This window comes from Pelobates fuscus, chromosome 8 (genome assembly GCF_036172605.1).
Source record: "Pelobates fuscus isolate aPelFus1 chromosome 8, aPelFus1.pri, whole genome shotgun sequence".
Classification (NCBI taxonomy): Eukaryota; Metazoa; Chordata; class Amphibia; order Anura; family Pelobatidae; genus Pelobates; species Pelobates fuscus.
This window is the reverse complement of record NC_086324.1, coordinates 142,820,617-142,842,710: the sequence shown is the minus strand read 5'-3', so window position 1 is coordinate 142,842,710 and position 22,094 is coordinate 142,820,617. Positions and strand designations below refer to the sequence as shown.

General features: G+C 38.0%; 1 protein-coding gene across 3 annotated transcripts in view; it reads right to left on the bottom strand.

Annotated features, from left to right (window-relative positions):
- TRRAP (transformation/transcription domain associated protein) overlaps positions 1 to 22,094 on the bottom strand; it is a 109,765-nt gene that overhangs the window by 69,108 nt on the left and 18,563 nt on the right. For 2 of the 3 annotated variants that reach the window (XM_063430377.1, XM_063430378.1), the window contains exons 13-37: positions 21,942 to 22,020; positions 21,599 to 21,833; positions 20,933 to 21,251; positions 20,740 to 20,837; positions 19,675 to 19,869; positions 17,524 to 17,715; positions 16,451 to 16,616; positions 16,106 to 16,362; positions 15,407 to 15,607; positions 14,782 to 14,933; positions 12,646 to 12,845; positions 10,719 to 10,936; positions 8,826 to 9,023; positions 8,104 to 8,364; positions 7,827 to 7,988; positions 6,991 to 7,087; positions 6,399 to 6,520; positions 6,088 to 6,258; positions 5,635 to 5,703; positions 4,047 to 4,067; positions 3,119 to 3,238; positions 2,907 to 3,026; positions 2,520 to 2,690; positions 1,724 to 1,905; positions 21 to 219 (exon numbers count right to left, since the gene is read on the bottom strand). In XM_063430377.1, the coding sequence (XP_063286447.1) occupies positions 21 to 219; positions 1,724 to 1,905; positions 2,520 to 2,690; positions 2,907 to 3,026; positions 3,119 to 3,238; positions 4,047 to 4,067; positions 5,635 to 5,703; positions 6,088 to 6,258; positions 6,399 to 6,520; positions 6,991 to 7,087; positions 7,827 to 7,988; positions 8,104 to 8,364; positions 8,826 to 9,023; positions 10,719 to 10,936; positions 12,646 to 12,845; positions 14,782 to 14,933; positions 15,407 to 15,607; positions 16,106 to 16,362; positions 16,451 to 16,616; positions 17,524 to 17,715; positions 19,675 to 19,869; positions 20,740 to 20,837; positions 20,933 to 21,251; positions 21,599 to 21,833; positions 21,942 to 22,020 (4,205 nt within the window). The remainder of the gene's footprint in view (positions 1 to 20; positions 220 to 1,723; positions 1,906 to 2,519; positions 2,691 to 2,906; positions 3,027 to 3,118; positions 3,239 to 4,046; positions 4,068 to 5,634; positions 5,704 to 6,087; positions 6,259 to 6,398; positions 6,521 to 6,990; positions 7,088 to 7,826; positions 7,989 to 8,103; positions 8,365 to 8,825; positions 9,024 to 10,718; positions 10,937 to 12,645; positions 12,846 to 14,781; positions 14,934 to 15,406; positions 15,608 to 16,105; positions 16,363 to 16,450; positions 16,617 to 17,523; positions 17,716 to 19,674; positions 19,870 to 20,739; positions 20,838 to 20,932; positions 21,252 to 21,598; positions 21,834 to 21,941; positions 22,021 to 22,094) is intronic. The other variant, XM_063430379.1, reaches the window with a different exon arrangement.

Genomic DNA, 22,094 nt, shown 5'->3' with positions numbered 1-22,094 from the left:
CTTTGCCTTGATAATGTTACCTTAGCTTTTAGTTCGTCTCCAAAGTTGGAATCATTGAATTCAACAAAGCGGAAGAAGAGCGCCCGTTTCTGTGGAATGTTGTAGGTCTTCGGAATCTCTTCTTCCATGTACTCCTTTAGAAAGGTCATATTGCACAAGAAACGGCCAGTGAATGCTCGCAGAAGCTGGAAAAGCAGTTCGATGTCTCCAAAATTTCTCCTAAAATGAATATAAAAAATAAATAAAAATTAATTATATGGTTAGAATTACTCCAACTCAATACATTTCAACAAATAATTTCTTCAACACTTTTTTTTTTTTTTAAATTTACTGCTCTGGTATTTTACTAGTATGCTACATAAGCATACCCAAACTTTAACATGATGCAGGGAGGCAAATATCAGAAGGTTTGAAACCTAAGGGGACACTGCAGTCACCAAAAAAAAAAAAAAACACTTTAGCTTTATAAAGCAGTTTTAGTGTATAGATCATGCCCGTGCAATCTTACTGCTCAATTATTGCCCTTTTAGAAGTTAAAGCACTTTGTTTATGCAGCCCTAGTCCCACCTCCCTGTATGTAACTCACACAATCTTCCTGTAAAGAGAGTCATCTAATGTTTACACTTCCTTTATTGCGGATTCTGTTTAATTTAGAATGTCTGATCTCCTGCTCTGTTAATAGCCTAGTAGATCCTGCAGAAGCCTCCTGTATCTAATTTAAGTTCAATTTACAGAGGAGGCAAAAATTATTTCTAAAGTGAACATCTGATTGAAAATGAAACTATTTTGTTTTCATACAAACTGTCAGTTACAGCCAGGGGAGGTGTGGCTAGGGCTGCATAAACAGAAACAAAAGTGATTTAATTCCTAAATGGCAGATAATTGAGCAGTGAGACTTCAGAGACATGACCTATACACAAGAACTGTTTGATTAAAATAAAGTTGTTTGGATAACTATAGTGTCCCCCCCTGTAAGTACTTAAAAACCATTCACTATAAATAAATAAAAATTCACACAAAACGTCCTTGTAACCCACAGAAAACGGTCCATTATACCCCATATCTGGACTTAAAGACAGGGTTTCATATCAAGGATGTCAAGCTGCATCCACCTCTCCCTTTTTGCTATTTAGCAGAAATACATTATAGATCTGAAGTGCAATTTCACATAAACAATATACATAATTATATATAAAAAAAAAAAAAATCTAAAATAAATTCTGTGCCACTGTCACTATTGTCTGGGGTCGCTGTATCTGTCGTGCAGAGAGAACTGGCCTGTATTTTGGATCTGTTCTGCCCTATTGGGTGAAATCAGTCTGAGACTTGGTTCTCTCTGTAATGGCACAAGATGAGCTAAAACCAGCTTGAGAACTGAGCGGGGAACCACCGAAGGGCAGGCTCATCGAGCTGTTGTCCGTCCTCAGCACTCTTGCGACTTGTTTTTTTGCCACTATCACAATCTACTCAATACAGCCTTTTAAGAAACATATTGCTTATTTCCTACTAGAAGTCCTGCAGAGACCTATCGTCATTAATTGCGTAGGACATTCAATGTCTGAATAATACAGGTGTGCTATCACGGGATATGAAGCTACTTTTTAAGTCCCCCTTGCAGCAGGCTCTTAAATGGCCAGGTTGTTAGGGACATTGTTATTAATTCACAAGAAATGGAACTCATCAAGAAAACCAGAAGAGAACAGATTTCCAATGTCATCCTTACTTGCAGTAGTTAAGGAGGCAGAACGCCAGCAGCTTGGGCTCCTTCCAGTTTGTTGCCACCATGTTATCTTTCCGATGTCGCTCTTGGAATGCTTCACTCACCCATACTCGTCTCAAGTGACTCACGAGTGAATGTTGGTTTGCCAGCCAAGCATCATCATTCTTAACTATAATGCTGATTATCTAGACACAAAAACATGCAGAAACCTTTAGGAATGGAATTTGAAAAAACCTTTGGCATCAAAGTAAAATCCTTTTAATAATGTTTCAGAAGGCTTTAAAGATGTGTGCTGTAAATTAAATCCTTTAAACAGATCAATGGGACAACTGCAAAGAGGAGACAAGCACATGGATTGCAAGTTCGTTAAGGCAAGACCCTCTTCAGCTACAGTTCTAGTAGGTCATCCATGTTTTGTGAGAATGTAATGTTTTTCTTGTATACCGGTTGTACATTACTGCAAAATATGTTGGAGGTGTGTGTGTGTGTATATATATATATATATATATATATATATATATATATATATATATATATATATATATATATATATATATATATATATATATATATATAGTAATGGTAAAATGGAGATCATAGGAAGATTAATGGGTGGGATGTGTGATTTCTGTTCTCTCTATTTAGATATTGAAGGTTAAAATAGATTGACTTAGACATGCTTACAAGAAGTCCCTTCAGATATGGAAACGGTTCAAGAAAATTAGGAATGCTTGCATGGGTCATCAAGAAGTCACAAAAGGTTTAATGTGTTAAAAGTATTCCTGGAATGCCCGGTTACCTTAATAGCCTGGAACTGTAGATCAAGTCGCATTGTGTTGGTACTGGTGCTAGGGGAGCCAGGTCGGACCGAAGTCTGCGTCACTCCGGGCAAAAGGAGTGTGATGAAACGGTTGGGGTTGGCGGCCAGCACATCCCGCAGTGGCTTGGCGTCTTTATGTTTTAAAAAGCTCTAAAAGGAAAAAAATAAAAAATAAACACATGGCAATAGTATATTTAATTCCACATATAAAAATAAAAAAATTTACTTTGTTAACTTATCTTTATTACAAAGAGTGAATGTAGGTCAAAGTACTGAACAGGTTTTGTTAAAAACACAATTAAATGGATTAATGAAATGAAAGGACCTTGACATTAAATTGCCCGTTTTAAGAAATAAATAGGTTACCATAAACATCCGACTCCACTGTGGGTCATTCAATGTAGCTTCCATCATAAAGAGTTCAACAGTCTGAGATGGGTGACGTGTCAAGAACTTTATCAAGGGCTCTCTAAACGGACTTCCTGCCTGGAAAGGCAAAGCAAAACGTTTTCATACATGGCAACAAAAACTAGCAGAACATCGAGCTATGTCAGCAGGTGTAATGAGGTAGACAGTACCTCGATCAGCATGGCTCGTTCAGTCTTCATCACAACTTCAAGCAAAGGTTTCACCAAAGTTTGAGGGGCAGCAGGAATCAAGTGGAAAAGGTTTATGATTGCCGAACAAATTTTCATCTCCTGTTTGCACAGCAAAACAAAGAAAGCGATTAATTTTAACACATACGGTGTATAAAAATAATGCGGGAAAGGTGGGAAGAAAAAAAAAAAGAGAAAAAAAAAAAAGAAAAAGACAAAATGTTATTTATAAATAAACTTGAACGTTGTACTGGAATTAAAATTTAGACTTGACCCTAACTGCAGTGTTCTGAGATTGCAAAACATTGGTTCATTGAAGAACTTTTCTACCAAAGCTGATCTACACTTTGAACATCTTTAAGCGAAGGATTTAAAGTTTGATTTTACATGAACAAAGTTTATTTATATCCTTCCAGAATCAGCAGATTATGCATTGGCTAGAATCGGTAAGGAAGGGAGCAACTTTAAATAAAAATATATTCTTACCCAGAACAAATAAAAAAGGGATTCAATGTTCTGCCTTAAAAGCTTTTGTAACGCCTCTGACTATATACTGAAATGCATAAAACACAGTGAACCCTGATTTGGAATCTTTAAAACATCTGCTGTTCAATGAGTCCTAATCCAACAAAACAATCCATGCAGGTTCCCAAGATATATTACTTGGGGTACTATCCCCCAGAACACCAACGGGCAAGTCACACATAAGTATTATTGCTCTGGAACTTAAAGGGTTGTTAACCGCTGGAACAAACAGACATTTAAACAACTGAACACAGAACTTGAAGGCACAAAAGCACGTTATCAGTTTCACAACACATTACAATTTTTTAGGTTAAGGTAGAAACATAAAATAAATAAATAAAATATACACCATGAATGACAACTTCTCAACATCTCCAGTTCTCACCTCTACCCCTTCCACGGCAGGCTGAACCAAAGAAAAATTACAGTAAGAATTTAAAGGGTGGAAGGATACACGTTATTAGTATAGATTTTGCCTTTCATATAATTATTTTACCTTCCACCATTTTTTATTAACCAAGGCATTGCTCCCACTGAGGGGCACATAGCTTAGAATCATGGGGTGGGTGGGACTTTCGAGAACACTTGGTTCATCATATACACCAATAACAAATACTTGTTGCTATCCTAGCATTATGTATTTTACAAAGTGATTGTACTTTTAAAAAGAGCCTGCTGTACTGATTTTGGTGCCCGGAGTGCCCTGTCACGATTTCAGTGAAATTTGTTAAACTATCTTAGAACAGCTTGACAACTTATCTGAGACCCCCTTTGCATCCAGGGCCACAGTTTTTGTTTGAGAGGCCAGTTCTCTACAAGACTTCACTCAGTGGCTAAAAGCATTAAAGGGACACTATAGTCACCTGAACAACTTTAGCTTAATGAAGCAGTTTTGGTGTATAGAACATGCCCCTGTAGCCTCACTGCTCAATCCTCTGCCATTTAGGAGTTAAATCCCTTTGTTTAGGTCATACAGATACATGGTAATATTGCATGTTTTATTATCCACATCTGGTTTATGTACCACCATTGTGCTCTCACCAGATCGTTTATTATATTCTACTAAAACTGCTTTATTTAGCTAAAGTAATTTAGGTGACTATAGTGTTCCTTTAAGTGAGCTCTCTCAGCGATTGAGTGTGCTCTTGGATCAGCTGGATTGCTTGAGAAAACCTGATAAGGCTCAGTGGACCGAGCCAAGTTGTCAAATTAAATTACAGTGGGATGGTGCCAGGGCATTTCTGGAACTGTAACCACTACAGTAGGCAGAAGTAGTTTTGGTGCTTTGTGTATTCCTTTAAGTCATGCTGTACTCCCCACTTTGGAAGAATAAATGTTCTAAGTACACAGTTCTAAAGCAGACTAACAATGATGAAAGAAAACATGATTTCAAAGATTATGTAACTGGCAAAAGAGAGACAACAAGGTAAAAGAAAATAGAGGAAAAAAAAATCAAAAAGCTTAAAACGTTATTCAACATGGTCAACCCTAATTAAGATTTGTATCTAAAGATAAAAAATGTTTTAATCAAATCTGCATTAGCATAATTTCTTTCAGTGCGTTACCTTCCAAAATCTGTGGCCAATTAATAAATATTGCTAGACTTGCTGACATCGGAAACCAGGTGAGACTTTACCATGTTTTCCACTTATATCACAAACACATAGATATAAATATTTTACAACAGGCAGGACAATTGGCTAAAATACAAACAGATACCATGCACTCGTGAGCCTGCTTAACAAATAAGTAAAAGGTTATTGGATGCATCTGCAGAGTGATGGGGTTTGATAACAGACACACACAAACACACTTGTAATTCTGCAGCTACCATCAAGAAAAATATGGTTACAATTGCAGATTATGTACAGACACAGATCAATAACAAAAGATTCCAAACCAAATATATTGATTCCAACACATTGCACCATATTCGAGATGTTCACAAAATCCTCAACATGAGTCCAACTTACATTTCCTTCTCCTCTCTGTCCTCCCTTGTGAGTGATTACAACCACTTCCATCCATTTGCGGAGGTGTTGCTGTTGGGACAAAGTGTTTCAGATCAACAGACACACAATTCAGTAAATACGCTATATATGTACAGGGTTCAGATTTAATTTGAGAGGAGGGAAAACAAAGAAAAAACACTTTAAAGTCTTTATCACAGTGGCTCAATAAAGAAATGTTTTAAAAAAAAAAATAAAAGCTGTAAAGAGGTCTTATTTATGAATTAATCAAGGAAGTAGTCTGGTTACTTACAATACTGAGTAACTCAAGAGTCCAGTAGAATCTAATAAAATGCAATCTATATAAATTCACTGGCGCTTAAAACAAACAGACTCCAACACAACTGTTTTAATCTTATTCTCCAATTGCAGCTATTAATATAACTAAATAAATAATCTTCAGGCGACAACGCTTACCATCATCTGATCACAGAATTTATCATTAAAGGAGTTTGGAAAAAGCCGTGTTACGGAGGTCAGACGGTTGACGACATTGAGGGTCAAGCTGCGATAATCGCCCAGCATCATCAGTAGGGGTCTCATGTGCGTATGAATTTGGTCAACCTCTATGGTGGCCCCTTCCAAAAACTGCAAAAAAAGTCAAATACACAGACTATTATTGTCATTTCAAAGCACAAAAACAAATGTTACATGTTCCTGTGAAAGTGTACAGGCTATTTCTAAACCCAAAGGATGAAGAAGATGTGACCGGGGGTTGATATTTTCACCTTTCTCATGCACGCTTCTCCCGCCTCCTGAAGTTCATTATTTGTAGAGTTTAGTGCTTTGAATAGGGCTGCAATAATTTTCTCCCTTGAGAGTGGCAAATAGTTACAAGCGGCCAATGCATCTGTAAGAGAACAGAATAATACATTAAAATACTTCTGGCTCCTCACAAAACAAAATATCAGGCTGTTTCTCCAGCACTCAACTGACCAAAATAGGTCAACAAAAAGAACAGGAAACGCGTTTTACACCAAGTTAAAACTGGCACAGAAAGGGATTGTGCGGAGAAAAGAAAGGAACGGAGCAAGTAAAAAGCAAGAGAATAAAATAAGTCTACCACCATGTCAATGTATTGATCGTTGGCGGACGCGAAATAAAACATTTTTTTTAATAAAGTTTCCAGTTTCTAGAAAATATATAATGCAAATAAAGTCAACAGCTGCATTTAAAAAAAAAAAAAAAAAAAAAAAAGATAAAATGTACACAGCAAACTGCTGGACCATAACTTTAATTTTAACTATTCTGCTACAAGACAGGATATTGCATAAGGTGTTTCAACATTCATCATTCTGAAATAAGTTCGACTGTACTTACTTAAAGCAGCAATTCTCAGAGGAACCAGGGAGGAAAGGCTTTTGTAGCATGGAAGCTTCACAAGACCAGCATCCTCTGCTTCACACAAGTTTATTAGCTGTGAAAGGAAGTAAGGGAGGATTGTGTCAATATGCCTATATGTGCCAGAGAATGTCTCGGGTAGGACTTGCCAACATACACATGGTGCTGCCCATTTTAATTCAAAACAGTTAGAACAGCAGATTTATTTCAGGAAATGGCATTGAGCTTTAAAACTACAGGTGCCGACCGCCAATCGAATAAAGTGACTGGAGAACCAAGCAACTGGCCAATTACTAAACATTGCTCAGGAGTACAGCTACAACTTTAAAGTTTTTGTAATGATCCAGTAGAAGAAAAAATAAGCTACAAAGACAGGAGCAATTCTGAAAGTTTTTTAATTTTTTTTTTTTACTGATATCAGAGAACTTTGGATTGTGGCTGGATCTACATGTTCCAACACCAGCAGTCAGACTGCTCTTTTGATGCTTTCGTTAATTAACTCCAAACAGGATTTGAGAACAATTGAGTGTAAAAATCACACACACTGGGTTTTTCCAAGATATTTCAGGGGCCCTTTTAAAGTGCAAGACTGGGTTCCCACCACCTAGCAGTGCATATTGATCTCGCACACGGCAAACTTGGGTAATAATGCTCTAGGTTGTGATATTTGAGGAACTTTTCCCCAAGGTCCCCAAACGCAGAGCCCCACTAAGACGCCATGTGATTTCAGTTGGTAACAGCTACATGAGATCTAGGAAAGTTAGGAGTGAAGGAAATTGACTCCCTATTAGAGAAAGGAACAAGAAATAACATACCTCTTGGAAAAAGACTTTGTGCTCTACGATATTTAAGTCCATGGTAAACAGTCTGGGCTGTAGTGTTGTGCAAAATGTGTTACCCTCCATTAACCCAATCTGAGCATTTGCTGGCTGATGTCGAAGCAGGTGCTTTTTAGGTGGTACCATGTCTTGCAAGACCTGAAGTGAAGAAAATAAAAAGTCAGTTTACTATTCCCCACTACTGGAAGACCAGCTACATTATTGTTACAGCATAGATCAAACAGTAAAAACAGAAAAGTAATACATGGCTCACCTCTTTGTGAGGCTCCATAATGACAGTGACAATTTTCCCGGTGACCTGAGCCAGGACTTGCAGTGAGTGCATGGCTTGTTTTCGCACGGTGGGGTTCGGGGAGGTCACTTCCCGTACAAGATCGTGTGTCACATGGTGAAAAGATTTTTCTTGTGCAGCTGAGATCTCTTCAGTTTTCTCCTCGTCTTTCAAAGGAGTTGCGCATCGAATTAGAAGCTGCTCCAAGGTGGTTTTTGCCATTGCAACTGCCCCATTTGAAACCTAAACAGCAGTTCAATAGGTTATGTACATTCATATATTATATGAATATCTGGGTGTTCTAAAACTTCTATAACATCCAGATAAATGTAAAGATCCTCTTTTATGGAGCGTCGGTGAAGATATGAGAAATTGTCTGAACATGGGAAGGCTCGCTCAGATACTTATTTTAGCTTAAAAAGTGTAAATGTAACCATGATTAATGCTTCCATGTTTAGCCAGGAAACTGAAAATTGTCTGGAATTCAAAAGTGAATTTCAAATTTAAGGTCAAACTAGCCAAACTGGAAAATTCTCCAAGTCAGGTTTTCCTTTAATTTGGCTACTTTGGCCTTAAATTCCTGACAATTCTAACTTTAGTTAATAACCCTGTAATTGTCTAGCTAACGTAAGAGTACAAATTGATATGCAGAAGACATGTAATCCTGCTGTAAACAGCTCTATGTTTTCCTGTACAGATCATACCTCTCCAGTCAAGTCCATCATGACGAAAAGAAGGGCCTTAAGGAAGGTTTGCTGATTTTGAAGGACCCAGATCAGAGGCAGGCGCTCCATCAAGAATTTAATGGACACCACACCGCCTAGCTTTGCGTACCAGGCCTGCTCGTAACAACAAGCACACAACCTCTCCACAATATAGGAAAACAGAGGGAGCTGGCATGCCTAAAAGGGAAGAAGAAAAAAAAAAAAGATATTTGTTTTCCCATTTTTGGATCCCAAACAAAACGCATCTACAAATGTACATAAAAATAGCCCAATCTACTAAAGACTGCTATTAAAGCATCCTTTGAAGGAATTATTGCTGAATGGAATAACTCAATCCAAATATTTGTTATATATACGTGCATACATACATAATGGCTATAGCAAGCAATTAAATAGCAAACATAAAAAAAAAAAAAAAAAAAAAGCATATAACCACATGGCAAGTCAGTATGTTATTTATTGCACTGCAAATATAAAGAATAAATAAAAAAATATTTTTTTTTTAAAAAAGCCGCTTATAACCCATTCAATGACGGACATATTAAATATGCTTTCAAACTGTGTTATGGGCAAATGCAAATATTACAAGTTTTAGAATGAAATGTTGGATTTCTTAAACTGTGTACTTTGTCTTTAAGAGATATTGCAAACTGACCAGGTGTTAGAAATGGAACATATTGTTTTTCATAACCGTTTCTTTAAGCAATAACCTCAGTGCATAATATGTTTGCGCCATTTTGTCCCAGACGAATTACAATAACAATAATGCATAAACAAGCTTTAGGGCTATACTACGACTCTTTCAGTACACAATATACTGTGGTAACCTTAGTAGATAAAGATGTTCAGACTTTAAGATGCCATCTTGTCTCAATTTAATGGAACTTCCCCAAATCCGGGAATATCCCGTGACGTATACACCCTTTAGTTATGGACTTTATGTATTTTTGCCAAGTTAAGGGAGGTCCTAAAATGAATAAAGTAAAAAAGTAACTTTTTCATATATGAACTACAGTGACCGTAAAATGAAGACACCTAAGGTATAAATAGGTGTACTTTTAAATGTTAACACGGAGGAGAGACTTGGAGACAGACACTGCTCCATCTAAAAATGATAGAGGCCGACATGATGACATGTTCAGAAGGGTATGTTAACCTATTAATGATATTTGCAAGCATTTAATTTCATCTTATAAACTCTGCTATAATGGATTTTATATGTCTATATTTAGATTTTTATATGATAAATATCTAAAATACAAAACTATTGCTATCCAAGACAATCCTTATTTTATATTGGATTCTCAATTATTTATATATGTTAAATAGAGGATCTCTTACTAACTATATAACATTATGGCTAAGATATCTGTATCGTTAGCCCTACTAAGTTCTATGCTTTAAGACATTATGGTGGTAAATAAGGGAACCGCAAGCGGTTACAACTGTAATGCACCACACAATACGCACAGTAAAATAAAGACTAAATAAAAAGGTTTCAAGGGAAGCTATTTTGACTTCTTTAAATACTAAGAATATTTTATTATTTCTGGCACTTCTTTCAGTACCAAGGAAAATAGAGATAGGAATCACCTAATGCTGGCACTAAAAATATGTTTTTCTGTTTTTTCCCTTACTGAAAAAGATTTAGAGTTTGACACAAGTATCCAGTTAATGTAATCAGCTTTCCAAATAATAATGTTAGAAAAAAAACTCTTACAATTTATTTATCTACACAAAATTCCATGTAGATGTTAATGGAGATAAACGGTTTGGAAACATTTTTTTCTAACAATATTAAAACATTCAGAAAGCTTGCTAAACCAAGGCCTAGTTGTCCTACATGTTAAACACACAAAGTTTAAAGTTTACCCTTTCTTTGGATCCCAAAATAATACTGGCAACGTCAAATATCACGGCCAACGCCACTTCTCCAATCTTGCACAGTTCCTTTTCTTCGTACGCCATGCAAATCGCTATGGCATCAATGAGCACCAGTGGGTCCATGCCCTTGGAGCCATTCTCCTCGCTGTGAAACATGGCTGTGCTGGGCTGGCTGCCGACCTGGTAACACTGCAGAAGGAAGGGCCCTAAAAAATAAATAAAACATTTTTAAGTATGCACAAACATAAATACAAAAAAAATTATATTTGTAATATACACATTATGTTAAAAGCATAAGAATTAAAAAAGCAAGTACCGTATTTTTCGCTCCATAAGACGCACTTTTTTCCACTCAAAAGTGAGGGGAAATGTCTGTGCGTCTTATGGAGCGAATGTGAAGCTTCACTTACCTGTCTTGTAGCGTGGGCTGGCTTAACAGCGCGCACCGTGGCAATGGAACTTCAATTTCAGGTTCCGGTTTCCGGCGGGACTGAAAGGAAGTGCACACTCAGTGTGCACACTTCATTTCAGTCCCGCCGGAAACCGGAACCTGAAATTGAAGTTCCAGTACCGCGGTGCGCGCTGTTAAGCCGGCCCACGCTACAAGACAGGTAAGTAATTATGGCACACTATGGGGCAAGGGGAGGGGTGACACTATGGGAGGGAAAGTGCACTATGGGACAAGGGGAGGGGGGGAGAATACTATGGGAAGGGGGGGGAACACTATGGGAAGGGGGGAGGGGAGGAACACTATGGGATGAGGAGGGGGGGGGAACACTATTGGACAATGGGAGGAGGGGGTTAAAGAACACTATGGGACAGGGGAGGAGGGGTTAAAAATCCTTATGGGACAGGGGGTTAGAAATCACTATGGGACAGGGGAGGAGGGGGGTTAAAGATCATTATGGGACAGGAGAGGGGAGTGGGTGGTAAGGAACACTATGGGACAGGGGAGGGAAAAAAAATATTCTGAACAAACTTTCCAATAGTAAGAAACACTATGGGACAGTTTGTTCAGAATATTATTTTTTTCTAGGTTTCCTCCTCTAAAAACTAGGTGCGTCTTATGGAACGAAAAATACGGTATTTCACAACTGTGTAACGATTCATTGTATCCTAATAGCAGATAACAACTACTGGTTTACTCTGCCGCAGCAAACAAATATGGTTCTAAAGATTAGCACACAAGCATTTTCAAGACAAAGATATCTTCTCAAATTTTTCCATCAACAAGTAAACTCTCCTACACTATTTAACTTTCCCCTTAGGTTCCTTAACCTTTTAATAACTAATTGCACATCATGTATTGTAGAATTGGATTTGCCTAACCCCTTTTTTAGTGTGTGAGTTTGTTTTTTCAAATGTTAAATTGAAAATGCTACTATATTTGGACAATGTGTCAATGTCAGAAGTAGTGATTTGTGTGCCATAATTTCACTTTATGTCCAGTTTTGCTAGATAAATCACCGGGACTTTAAAGCCATTTTCAGCCATCCAGTGCACGATTGCCATGTTTTGTATAACATTCATACATGGATATGCGGGTAAAACTGCTAAAACAAAGGGGCAGGCCCGTAGCCTACTAGCACCACTAACACTATACTGGCACGCAGTGGTTATGGTACCTTGATTGCAACTTTAGCATAAACTTTTTTATATATATATATATATAATGTAAAAGTCAATATAATCACACCAAATAAACCAGGAGTACTCATATTACTGTTAGCATTGACTTCACTGACATAAATTGAAGAAAGCAAAAAAGAATTAACTAATTTGCTTAAATTGGCTTAAATTGAGACGGTGCCATTTTAAGACCTTTTAAAACACACTTGTATTTTTAGGTGGCAGGACCACATATAAAATGGAAACGCTAGCAGACAGTCTTCAACCACATCAAATACAAACTCACCACACTGCTGTGCAACAGCGACCATAGTGTAGTGACGAATCAAGCTGGCTACAAATGGAAGAGCACTCGGCCTCAAATCTTTGATGACAGCTGACATAAAGGCACCAGTCAATGCTTGTTCAAATGTTTTACGCGCTGGAGTGTCCTGAGCTTTGTATCTGTGTGAAATAATGACGCTGGGGATCGACTTTTCCGTGAAACTGGAAACCAAGAGAGAAAACCATTAGCACAGCAGCAAAAATAAAAACGTTATCAACAGAGCATGACGGCTATAGACTCTTTATACAGAATAGGCCTGCCCTGAGTGCAGGAGAGAACCCACTAAGGGAGAAGAGGCTTGATTCGGGTCATCTGTTTCGTTTTGTCACCCATTAGCCCCATTTAGAATGGATAGATCAATTTGTGAACTTCATATAAAAAGGATACGGAGCCAAACAAACAAAAAGGCAGAACACCCAAGACAGCCATTGTTTGCGTTCGGACTTTAAAACTTGTGGCCATATTTATGAACTAATTGTAAAGGACTGAAAAAGGGTATTGCCAATTTTAGCCCAAAATAACTGAACTGCTAAAAAAAAATAAAAAAATTAAAAATAGATGAATGCATTATACATTTGAAACAAGAAAAATAATAAATACTATAAAAAAAAAAAAAAAATCTAACAATACTTTTCTGTACAGATATTCCATATTCCATAGTGTCTTAGAATGTCGGTAACGGCCATGTACACCATGGATTTTAGTTGATCTACTGCTAGTAATCCGGAGTTTCTTACTCATCTGGTCCAATTCCCACTCCTAGCCCCCTCCAACTATAAATTTTGGCAGAAGGGTATTGTGGGAGTTACAGGCTACCAAGGAAGAGGTCAGTTAATCTAGAGAAAGGTTTGGCAGTCCTGCTGTAGCTGGACGTTCGCATAATCCCTTAAATTCCATGCTAAACGGCAAATATCATTACACAAAAGTAGCCAAGTAGTCACTTATAATGGAATGCACGAGGGTTATAATAAAAAATGATTACTTAAAAGCATGGGTGGGGAGCAACGCACAATAGAATAAAGTACCAGACTGTAGCCCTGTTTGCTTTTGCATTCCCCAAACAGAAGTCTTGCTAGTACAGTCGTCTTTAAATTTTTTATGTTCCTGCCACTGCAAATGTTCCCATTCTCAGCTGGCAAATTGCGTTTGCAACAAGCTGTTCTCTCCTTAGGCAGTGGAGGGATTATATTTAATGGTCTTCACGTTACAAAAGGTAACAGAGTCAGAACTTCGACTTGCTTAAAGAGCAGCTATCACTTCCAGAGAAGTGACAGGTACTCATTTCTTCACACCAATAAAAACACTATTTCAGTGCCTTTTTTTTTGGAGGGGAGGGGGGGGGGGGGGGGGGAGGTTACCACCTCTGCAATTTGGTGTAACTTTGCTATTCCGTAAAGCTTCAGTAGCCAGTGCATATGACCGTTCCCGAATGGGGAAATTCCACACGCATGTGGGCAGTTATGCATTTTCTCCAGCAGGGCCATAATCATGAATGTATGTTTGGCTGGCACTGCTGAATTAACCAATTACATGTGTTAAGCATTTAGCATTGCCCAGGAAAGTTTGCAAGTGAAATAGAGAGCAACCTTCGCTTACCCAGTTTTTGCAGAACCAAAGTGAAACCAATGGCTCACTTTTAGTTAAATTTTTCTTTAAAAAAAGCGGATATTGAGAAGGAAAATGTTCAAAATAAATGAGGATTATGTTATCAGAATATTTAAGCATTTGCAGGCTTCCTTTCCCAGAATGCCCTGTGTCCATAATGGTGTTAAAATTGCAATCTGCCTAGGGATTCATATTTCATAACTTTTAATTAGCAGGCCCTGTAGAAGGTGTATGGCTACACCACAAATCACATGTAAAAATGCAAATCCATCAACGCAGGGTATTTTTTGGCAGGCTAAACATCACCATAAATGTAGTTGACAACCATCTGAATTTCCAAAATTGATCATTTAAAAAAATATATATATATTATTAAGTACTTTTTTTTGTATCTAGTATTATTGGACACAGTTTTGTACGCAGTTACTAGGAGTCTAATGCAATGAATTCATTTACTTTTGACGTGTTTTAGTTTTGATAAAGATATCTTACTTGGGATGTGCTAGCAGCTGATACAGTGCATGTTTGTTATCATCCAAACTCATCATTGCCACCAGGAAACACTTGATGACCTCCCAAGCTTGCCTCCTATAATACGGCTCGGTATTGGCGCTTTTCAAGCAGTCCAGTGCGGTTTCAATAGCCTAATAGGAACAAATAACAAGCAAATAAATTTTCTCAGTTGCAAGGGGTATAAACTTAAGCTATTAAAACAATAAAAGCAAAAACATTATCATAGTTTATTACAAAGCTTTCCATACCACACATTGTCATAATAAGAGACAGCCTTTTCATCTCCAGTTTAATCACGGTAAGACAATGCAGTAAATAATGGAGAGTCCACTTGGAGTAAGAGAAACTACTGAGATTTCTCTCACTGTAACACGATGGAGAAAGCTACTGGGAGTGTTCTCGCAGAAAGACTATGGAGAAAACAATCACACGTGATATCGTGGAAAAACGATGGTGGAGAATGTCAAACTTTAACAATGGGGTCAAGTCAAGCAATCACGCACCAACACGATGTGGGGGAGGGAAAGGGGGGTGAAATGGATTTCTTCAGATAGTGACAATGATCTAAGGACATGCGATAATGAATATGGGATTTGTCGGTTACCTTTTCCATCGGTAGCTGGAGAGAGGCTTTGCAATCTGCAAATTCTACGGTGATACTGGGTCCCTGGATTTCTGTTAATACATACTGGAGCTTTTGGGATTCTTTCAGCATTTTCCGGTTGCTTCCCCCAAATTTACCCAGAACCCTATATGCTACATGCGAGATGCTGTCAGCTGGGTTACGTAGTGTCCTCCACAAAGCCTGAAAAATAACACTTTGTTGTTAATTTAAAATATTTAACTTGTTTTTGTTTATTTAACACACATTAAAAAACATTTATTTGATGCGACTACATCCGTCTTATTGAAAGATGTGGAAGAAATTAACCATATAATTAACATTTTTGGTCTGGACTATAAATGGCACCAGCTGTAATGGGAACAACGGGAGCTCAGATTACTGTAAAAACAAACAGGAAAAAAAAGACCCAGAGATAAACACACAGAATGACATTTCATTAAATACATGTTTTAGCAACAGAGTTATTGAAAAGGAAATAAGCAGGGTGGGAAGTAGGGGACCACTCTCTTATGTTGGAAATTTACGTAATATGTACTAATTATTTATATACGTATTTAGAAATGGATTAAACCTTTGACAAACTGCTAAGTTTAACACATTCACAGAAAAAGACTTCATGGCTGAGTTCACTGAGCTCATGCTGCCCCCTAGTGTACAATTTATTAAAAGCAGCTGTACCTGCATGAGTTCAGCACGAACAGGTTGGATGTGATCGTAGAGGAAGTCTGGCTGTAGGTTGTCCACACATAGTTCCAGTGTCCTCAGGCCCTGACTTACTAAAGTCTGAGAACCATTCAGAGCAGAAACTAAAGGATCCATCAACATGGGGAGGTATGGAAGCAGGGAGCTCAAGCGAACTGGCACAGTGAGGCACAGCTCAACAAAGAGGTCCTTCATGTGCTGTTTGTGAAGACCACTTTGTAACATGTTGAGACCTACAAGAAAAAGAAAAAAATATATAATTAAATATGTCCACCCATTCTAGAAGGAACAGTAGGTTGATTACAATATTCAGTATTTCACCTTGCAGCAGATTGGGCAGAAGTGGCAGGAACTCCTGATACAGGAGGTCATGGCTGCCCCCACCAATAGACCTGAAGAGAGCTCGTAGAAGCAGGAAGTAGTTGTAAGGTTCCTTGGCAGTCTGAGCAAGGTCCATCGAACTGTTTACTATTTTGTGCAAATGAGGCTGAAGATCAAGAAAACAGAGACATTAGCTACACATTGCTGCACTACAAAACTCCAGCTACATACACTACACAACGAGAAGAGACAAAGCATTTTACAATCAAGTATATTCAATATAAATTTAAATGTATACAGGTCACATGGCATATCAGATGACAACTGCAGGCACCATAACAACTTTATCCAAATTAAGTTGTTATGCTTTCTAGACGTCTGGGGTACCCTTTCACCTTATGGGGGAGTAAAATAATTTTTGTGTGGTTTAAGCCTAAATTGCTGGTGATAACACCCATTTTCTGAACTTTCCCCTTCCCCTAGCCCTAGCTTCAGTGAGGAAGCCTTGCGCCCTTGATGGCGGAGAGGATTTATGGATGCAGATTACTGGCCTCCCATGGAGATAAGAGCTTTATAAATGGTAAAATATTCACGTTACAAAACAGGCAATTAAAAAGGCATATGTAATAAATGTTTAATTTCAACTGTTTTACACAAAAATGAAAGGGAAAAAAATCCAAAAACCATTTGGTTCAGTGGAGAGAAAATTATTTTTGAATAAATAAAAAGGAAAACTCACAAAACCTACAGACACTAAAAAGAAGGCAATATAAAGTGCAACAGTTTAAGTTGTGCTCTCCTCCCTCCCATTTAGGATTGAAATACAAGCAATTTTTGGGTTGCCTTGTGTGTATGTTTTTGATTTTCCCTGACGCAATATTAACTCATTAGATTAGGTGATAAGGATTGAGAATAGTGGTTTTCAAGAATCACGCAATTTCATCTCATAACTAATATAATAAAGCACAACAAGTCTAAAAATGCCTTATCGTTGGGTGAAATTAATTCATTGTATTAACATACAGTCTTCCTGTGGAAAGATGAAATTAAACAGCCTCCAAAGGTCCTCATACCTTAAGCATTTGTTCATTATCGGCAGCGAAGAGAGAGACAGAGCCAAACACAAGTTTAAACAGCTTGAGATACAAGTTGGACAGCTCCACATTGGATCCCATTTCTGGAAGCCTCTCCAGTAAATACTCCACGAGGATCGTAGCAAAGAGGGCTGATGTGGTGGGATTCGCCAAGAAAGAATTGGCAACGATCTGAGAAAACAAGCAAACCGATCATATGAAACATTTCTGAACAAAGGGGAGGAAGTCTCTAGTGGCAAGCATTTAGAATGTTTGCAAGCATAGCTGGCTTGAGCAGAGGCAATGAGAATCATCTCAAGGGCACAGATTTGGACTGCAACACCAACCGGGTTTCTAAGGCTCTCTTCAGTGTAAAGCCAGTTGATCAGAAAAATGAAGTGTAATTTGCTGCTTTCTAAGCCTCTCTTCACCTCAGTAACCTGCTGCCTGGCAGAAGGGGCACATGTGATACAACTAAGCGATTCTCCAGGAGTGCCCCTGGATACATTTAAAAAACAAACAAAAACAGACAAGCTTGATGTATATATGTTTGGTATGATGCTCCAATAAATAGAGCATATTTCTTATTATTTAATATTTAAAGGGACACAGTCGGGGAAAGGATTTACTACAATATTTAATTTTAAAATACTGATTTACAGAAATAAAATGCTCTAAAAGAGTGAGTTACTAAAATGTGAATAATCAGAAGTTCAAAATTAATTTAAAAGCAAATGCTCAAATTTTTCCTATTGGTTCTCTTCATTTCTCCCTCCATCTTGCATCCGCTCATTTTCCTACTCCTCCTCAACATCATCTTATTACATGCCATACTATCCATTCCATCAGCTGGTCATCTCTGCAATAAGCAAAGGTAGCCTTCTGGAGGACCACACTAAGACTCTATCCTGCACACTTTAATTTAATTATAACTTAACCACCCTGTAAATTCACTTTATGTTATACGTTCTTGGTGCGTTGCATATTTTCATACATATAGGTCTTGTATGCTAAAGTGTAGTTTTATTGGTCCTGTATGTAATGGTTTTATTCACATATATGCATATCTCGATTTCCCCCCTGACCCCTCTCTTTATTGATATCAACTTAAAGGTTTTCGTTTGAATACCAATCCCCTCATCTCTATGCCTAGATGCATATCCCCCTCCCTCAGCTTTATTGCAAGCCTATCTGCTCCAAGAAACCACACACTAAAACTTCAGTGAATACTAGTCTACCAATCTAATTCCCTAATACTATCCTTACCTTTTGTGTCCCTTTACCCCATCCCCTCTAGCATGTAAGCTCATTGAGCAGGGCCCTCAACCCCTCTGTTTCTGTGCATCAAACTTGTCTGGTTACAATTACATGTTTGTTAGTCCACCCATTTTAAAGCGCTACAGAATCTGATGCCGCTATATAAATATAATAGTAATAGGCTTTTTTGTGTTTTTATGGGTGGATTTGCAGCCAGCTGGTATTCGACTACCTTTGTATTTTGTAAAACTGTATTATATACTGTTCCATGTAGTTTTGACTCCCTGTCCTCTTCATCTTTATGTATGCATTTTATTTATATATTTAAATTATAATAGCCAATATAAAAAAAAAAAATCATTTTGGCTATTATGACCTTAACTTTGAAACTCACTTTTAATTCTGAAAAAAAAAAAATCACTAGCAATTATCCCACCACGTGTTAAGATCACAATCCATTAAAAAAAATAGTTAAAAACCCACTTCTTCATAAAAGCGTATCAATTAAACAGTTAATAGTTCCCAACTGATTCCTCTTCTGCAACTGTCACTAGTCTAATACTATCCTTACCTTTTGTGTCACTTTACCCCACTCCCTCTAACATGTAAGCTCATTGAGCAGGGCCCTCAACCCCTCTGTTCCTGTGTGTCCAACTTGTCTGGTTACAACTACATGTCTGTTCGTTCACCCATTGTAAAGCGCTGCGGAATTTGACGGCACTCTATAAAATTCATAATAATAATAATAATCTTACGGTCTTCTCACACCATTTATATAGATACTAGGAGACTTCGACAGGGCTAGTTATTCATGATTTGTACATTTAATGGCGCAAGTTTCTCAATACACTATCACTTTGTAAAGGCTGGTGCTTTACCAGCAAACAAAAATACCTGGAGTGCGTAGTTCTTCGATATTCGCTCCACCATGTAGGGGACAGTTGTTTGGAAAATCTCCTTAAAGGTTAAAGGATTCATCATGGTAAAAACCCCAGCAAAGTGCTCCAGCACTTCCTTCTCTTCCTTCATTCGGACCGTTTGGCAGTTGGCAACACGGATGTAGGTCTGTCCATTTCCAGCAATCTGGACCTAATGAAGAATGCAACCGTCAGTGTACAATGTATGACTAGAGGAGTCTTCAAACTAAATTTAGGATCTCCATGGCAATAGCAGCTAAATGGCTGCTCCTTTGATCTATGAGGTTCCAACCAAATAAACACAAAAAAATCTGACATCTTGGCTACATAATGAAGCATCAACTCATCTGGATTCAGCTAATGAGCTCAGCAATTCTCTATGCTCAGAGTGGGTCCGACCAAATTCAAAATTAGAACTTTGATACTTATACAACTGTTTGACTGAACAGAGCTCAGAACAGCCTTAAGAATATGTTTGCAGAGCTGTCAAAACCAAGCCCTGGCCAAGATGTCCAGAGATACGCAAACAGACATGGAATGGAGATCAAAAGAAACGTCTGAACGCCAACATCATCTGACAAAACATTTTTCCACCGAAACGTTTACTCTATCAAAAAGTATTCAGTTACCCATAATTTTTCAAGATGTCTATCAGTGGCATGAACGACAATGCTTGAGATAACTGCACGAAGCAGAATACAACGTACTTGCTAGTTTCCATGCAGCCAACCCAGACATTAGAATTATGTTAAACCTTAAAAGGACAAACAATCAACACTAACAAATTGTTTTACAGAACCTGTAAAAAAATAAAATAAAGGTCCACACCATCTAGCAACATCAGCACTGTATGACATAGTGATGGTGACTGAGCATCATACTACATTCTGGTAAAAGAACATGAATAGAATGATGGCTAATGGAATTTAGAGGGCATTTTCTTACTGCCTTAATATGTGGTTAAAGTCTTTCAGGTTTCCAATTGTGTATGAACATAAAAGTATGTTTTAATATACATGTAAAAGTTAAAGTCACAAAATACCTGATATATATCCAGTGCTTGCATTGCATATTTCACCAGCTTGATATAAATCTGTGTCTCTTTGGGTTGCAATTGCTTGTTGGGAACAAACTGTGCCTCTAAAAAAATATATATATATCAGAAAAGATAAAAAGATGAAGAAATGATATAATAAAATAAGTAAATAAAATATTATAAAGCCGTTTATTTTTACCTCCAGGCGCTTTACACGATGTAATACCCCACGTAATTGTCTTCACACCACAGACCAACGTTTTAACCAAGCTACGACAATCTGTGACCTGGAATGTCTGTTTGTCTTCTTTGTCTTTCTCCCCTTGCTTGTCAAACACCAGGAGTGGAACTTGTGTTAGTGGAGTGGCAGGAGCAGCAGGAAGGGCATTGGCGGGGGCGGCGGCAGGGACATTAGCTATGATTGTCTCTGCTGCCCCGAGTTCTGACTGGGGCTTGCACTTTTTAAAGATTGCAGACAACTGATAGCGAGCGATGGTGTGAAACTTCAGAACAAATACCTGGGGAATAGAGAGTGGAGTGAGAGGTACTCAAGACAAGAAAAGCTTTGTCCATGAACAATTACCAAACTAGATACGCTCTAAATAAATCTCTCGAAAGGCTTCACTCCCAGACTATACTGGATTTTAGAAGGCAGTGCTTCAATGCTACTCATGGTCAACCCAAATTGTCATTAAAAGCAAAATAAAGTAGAATCAGCAATTATTTGTGCTTTTTAACCCCCCCAAAAAATAACATTGTTAACTTTGCAACAAAAGAAAAGCTGAAGATGTTTATATTGACAGCTGATTTGAAGACATCATTTATATGCCAATAAAAGAGTATCCCATATACAAAATATTGGTACCTCAAGCATTCTCATCAGAATATCACGTCCGTTCCCATTCTCCTGTTCACTTTTGGAGCGGATACAATCCACCAGATTTAGCAGAAGCTTGCAGGACATGGTCTGGATGCTGCTGGGTATTGACTCGTCATCGATATTTTTGGCAAAGAGCTGGACAGCGAGGGAGAGGTCATTGAGGGGGAGATGCTGCCTCACATGATGCACAAGATCGGCAAGTGTGCTGTACGCCAGAGGCCTGTTAGAAGAACAAGAAGAATGGAAGCAATATGTACCTCTGGGTCACCAAAGCAGCCAACATTATCAGGTGTTTGGCAAGCTGAGCAGTAGGTGGAAAGATCTCTACCTGAGAGTCTCCCGGGCTGTGTACCCTGAGCCAATAAGGATAGATTCGTCAAACAGCTTGTCCATGCATGGGATAAATTCTGGAACGGCAAAAACAGCCCACTTTAAAATACAGACACATTTGCAACAAACAGAAAATCCTGTGCAAATGGCC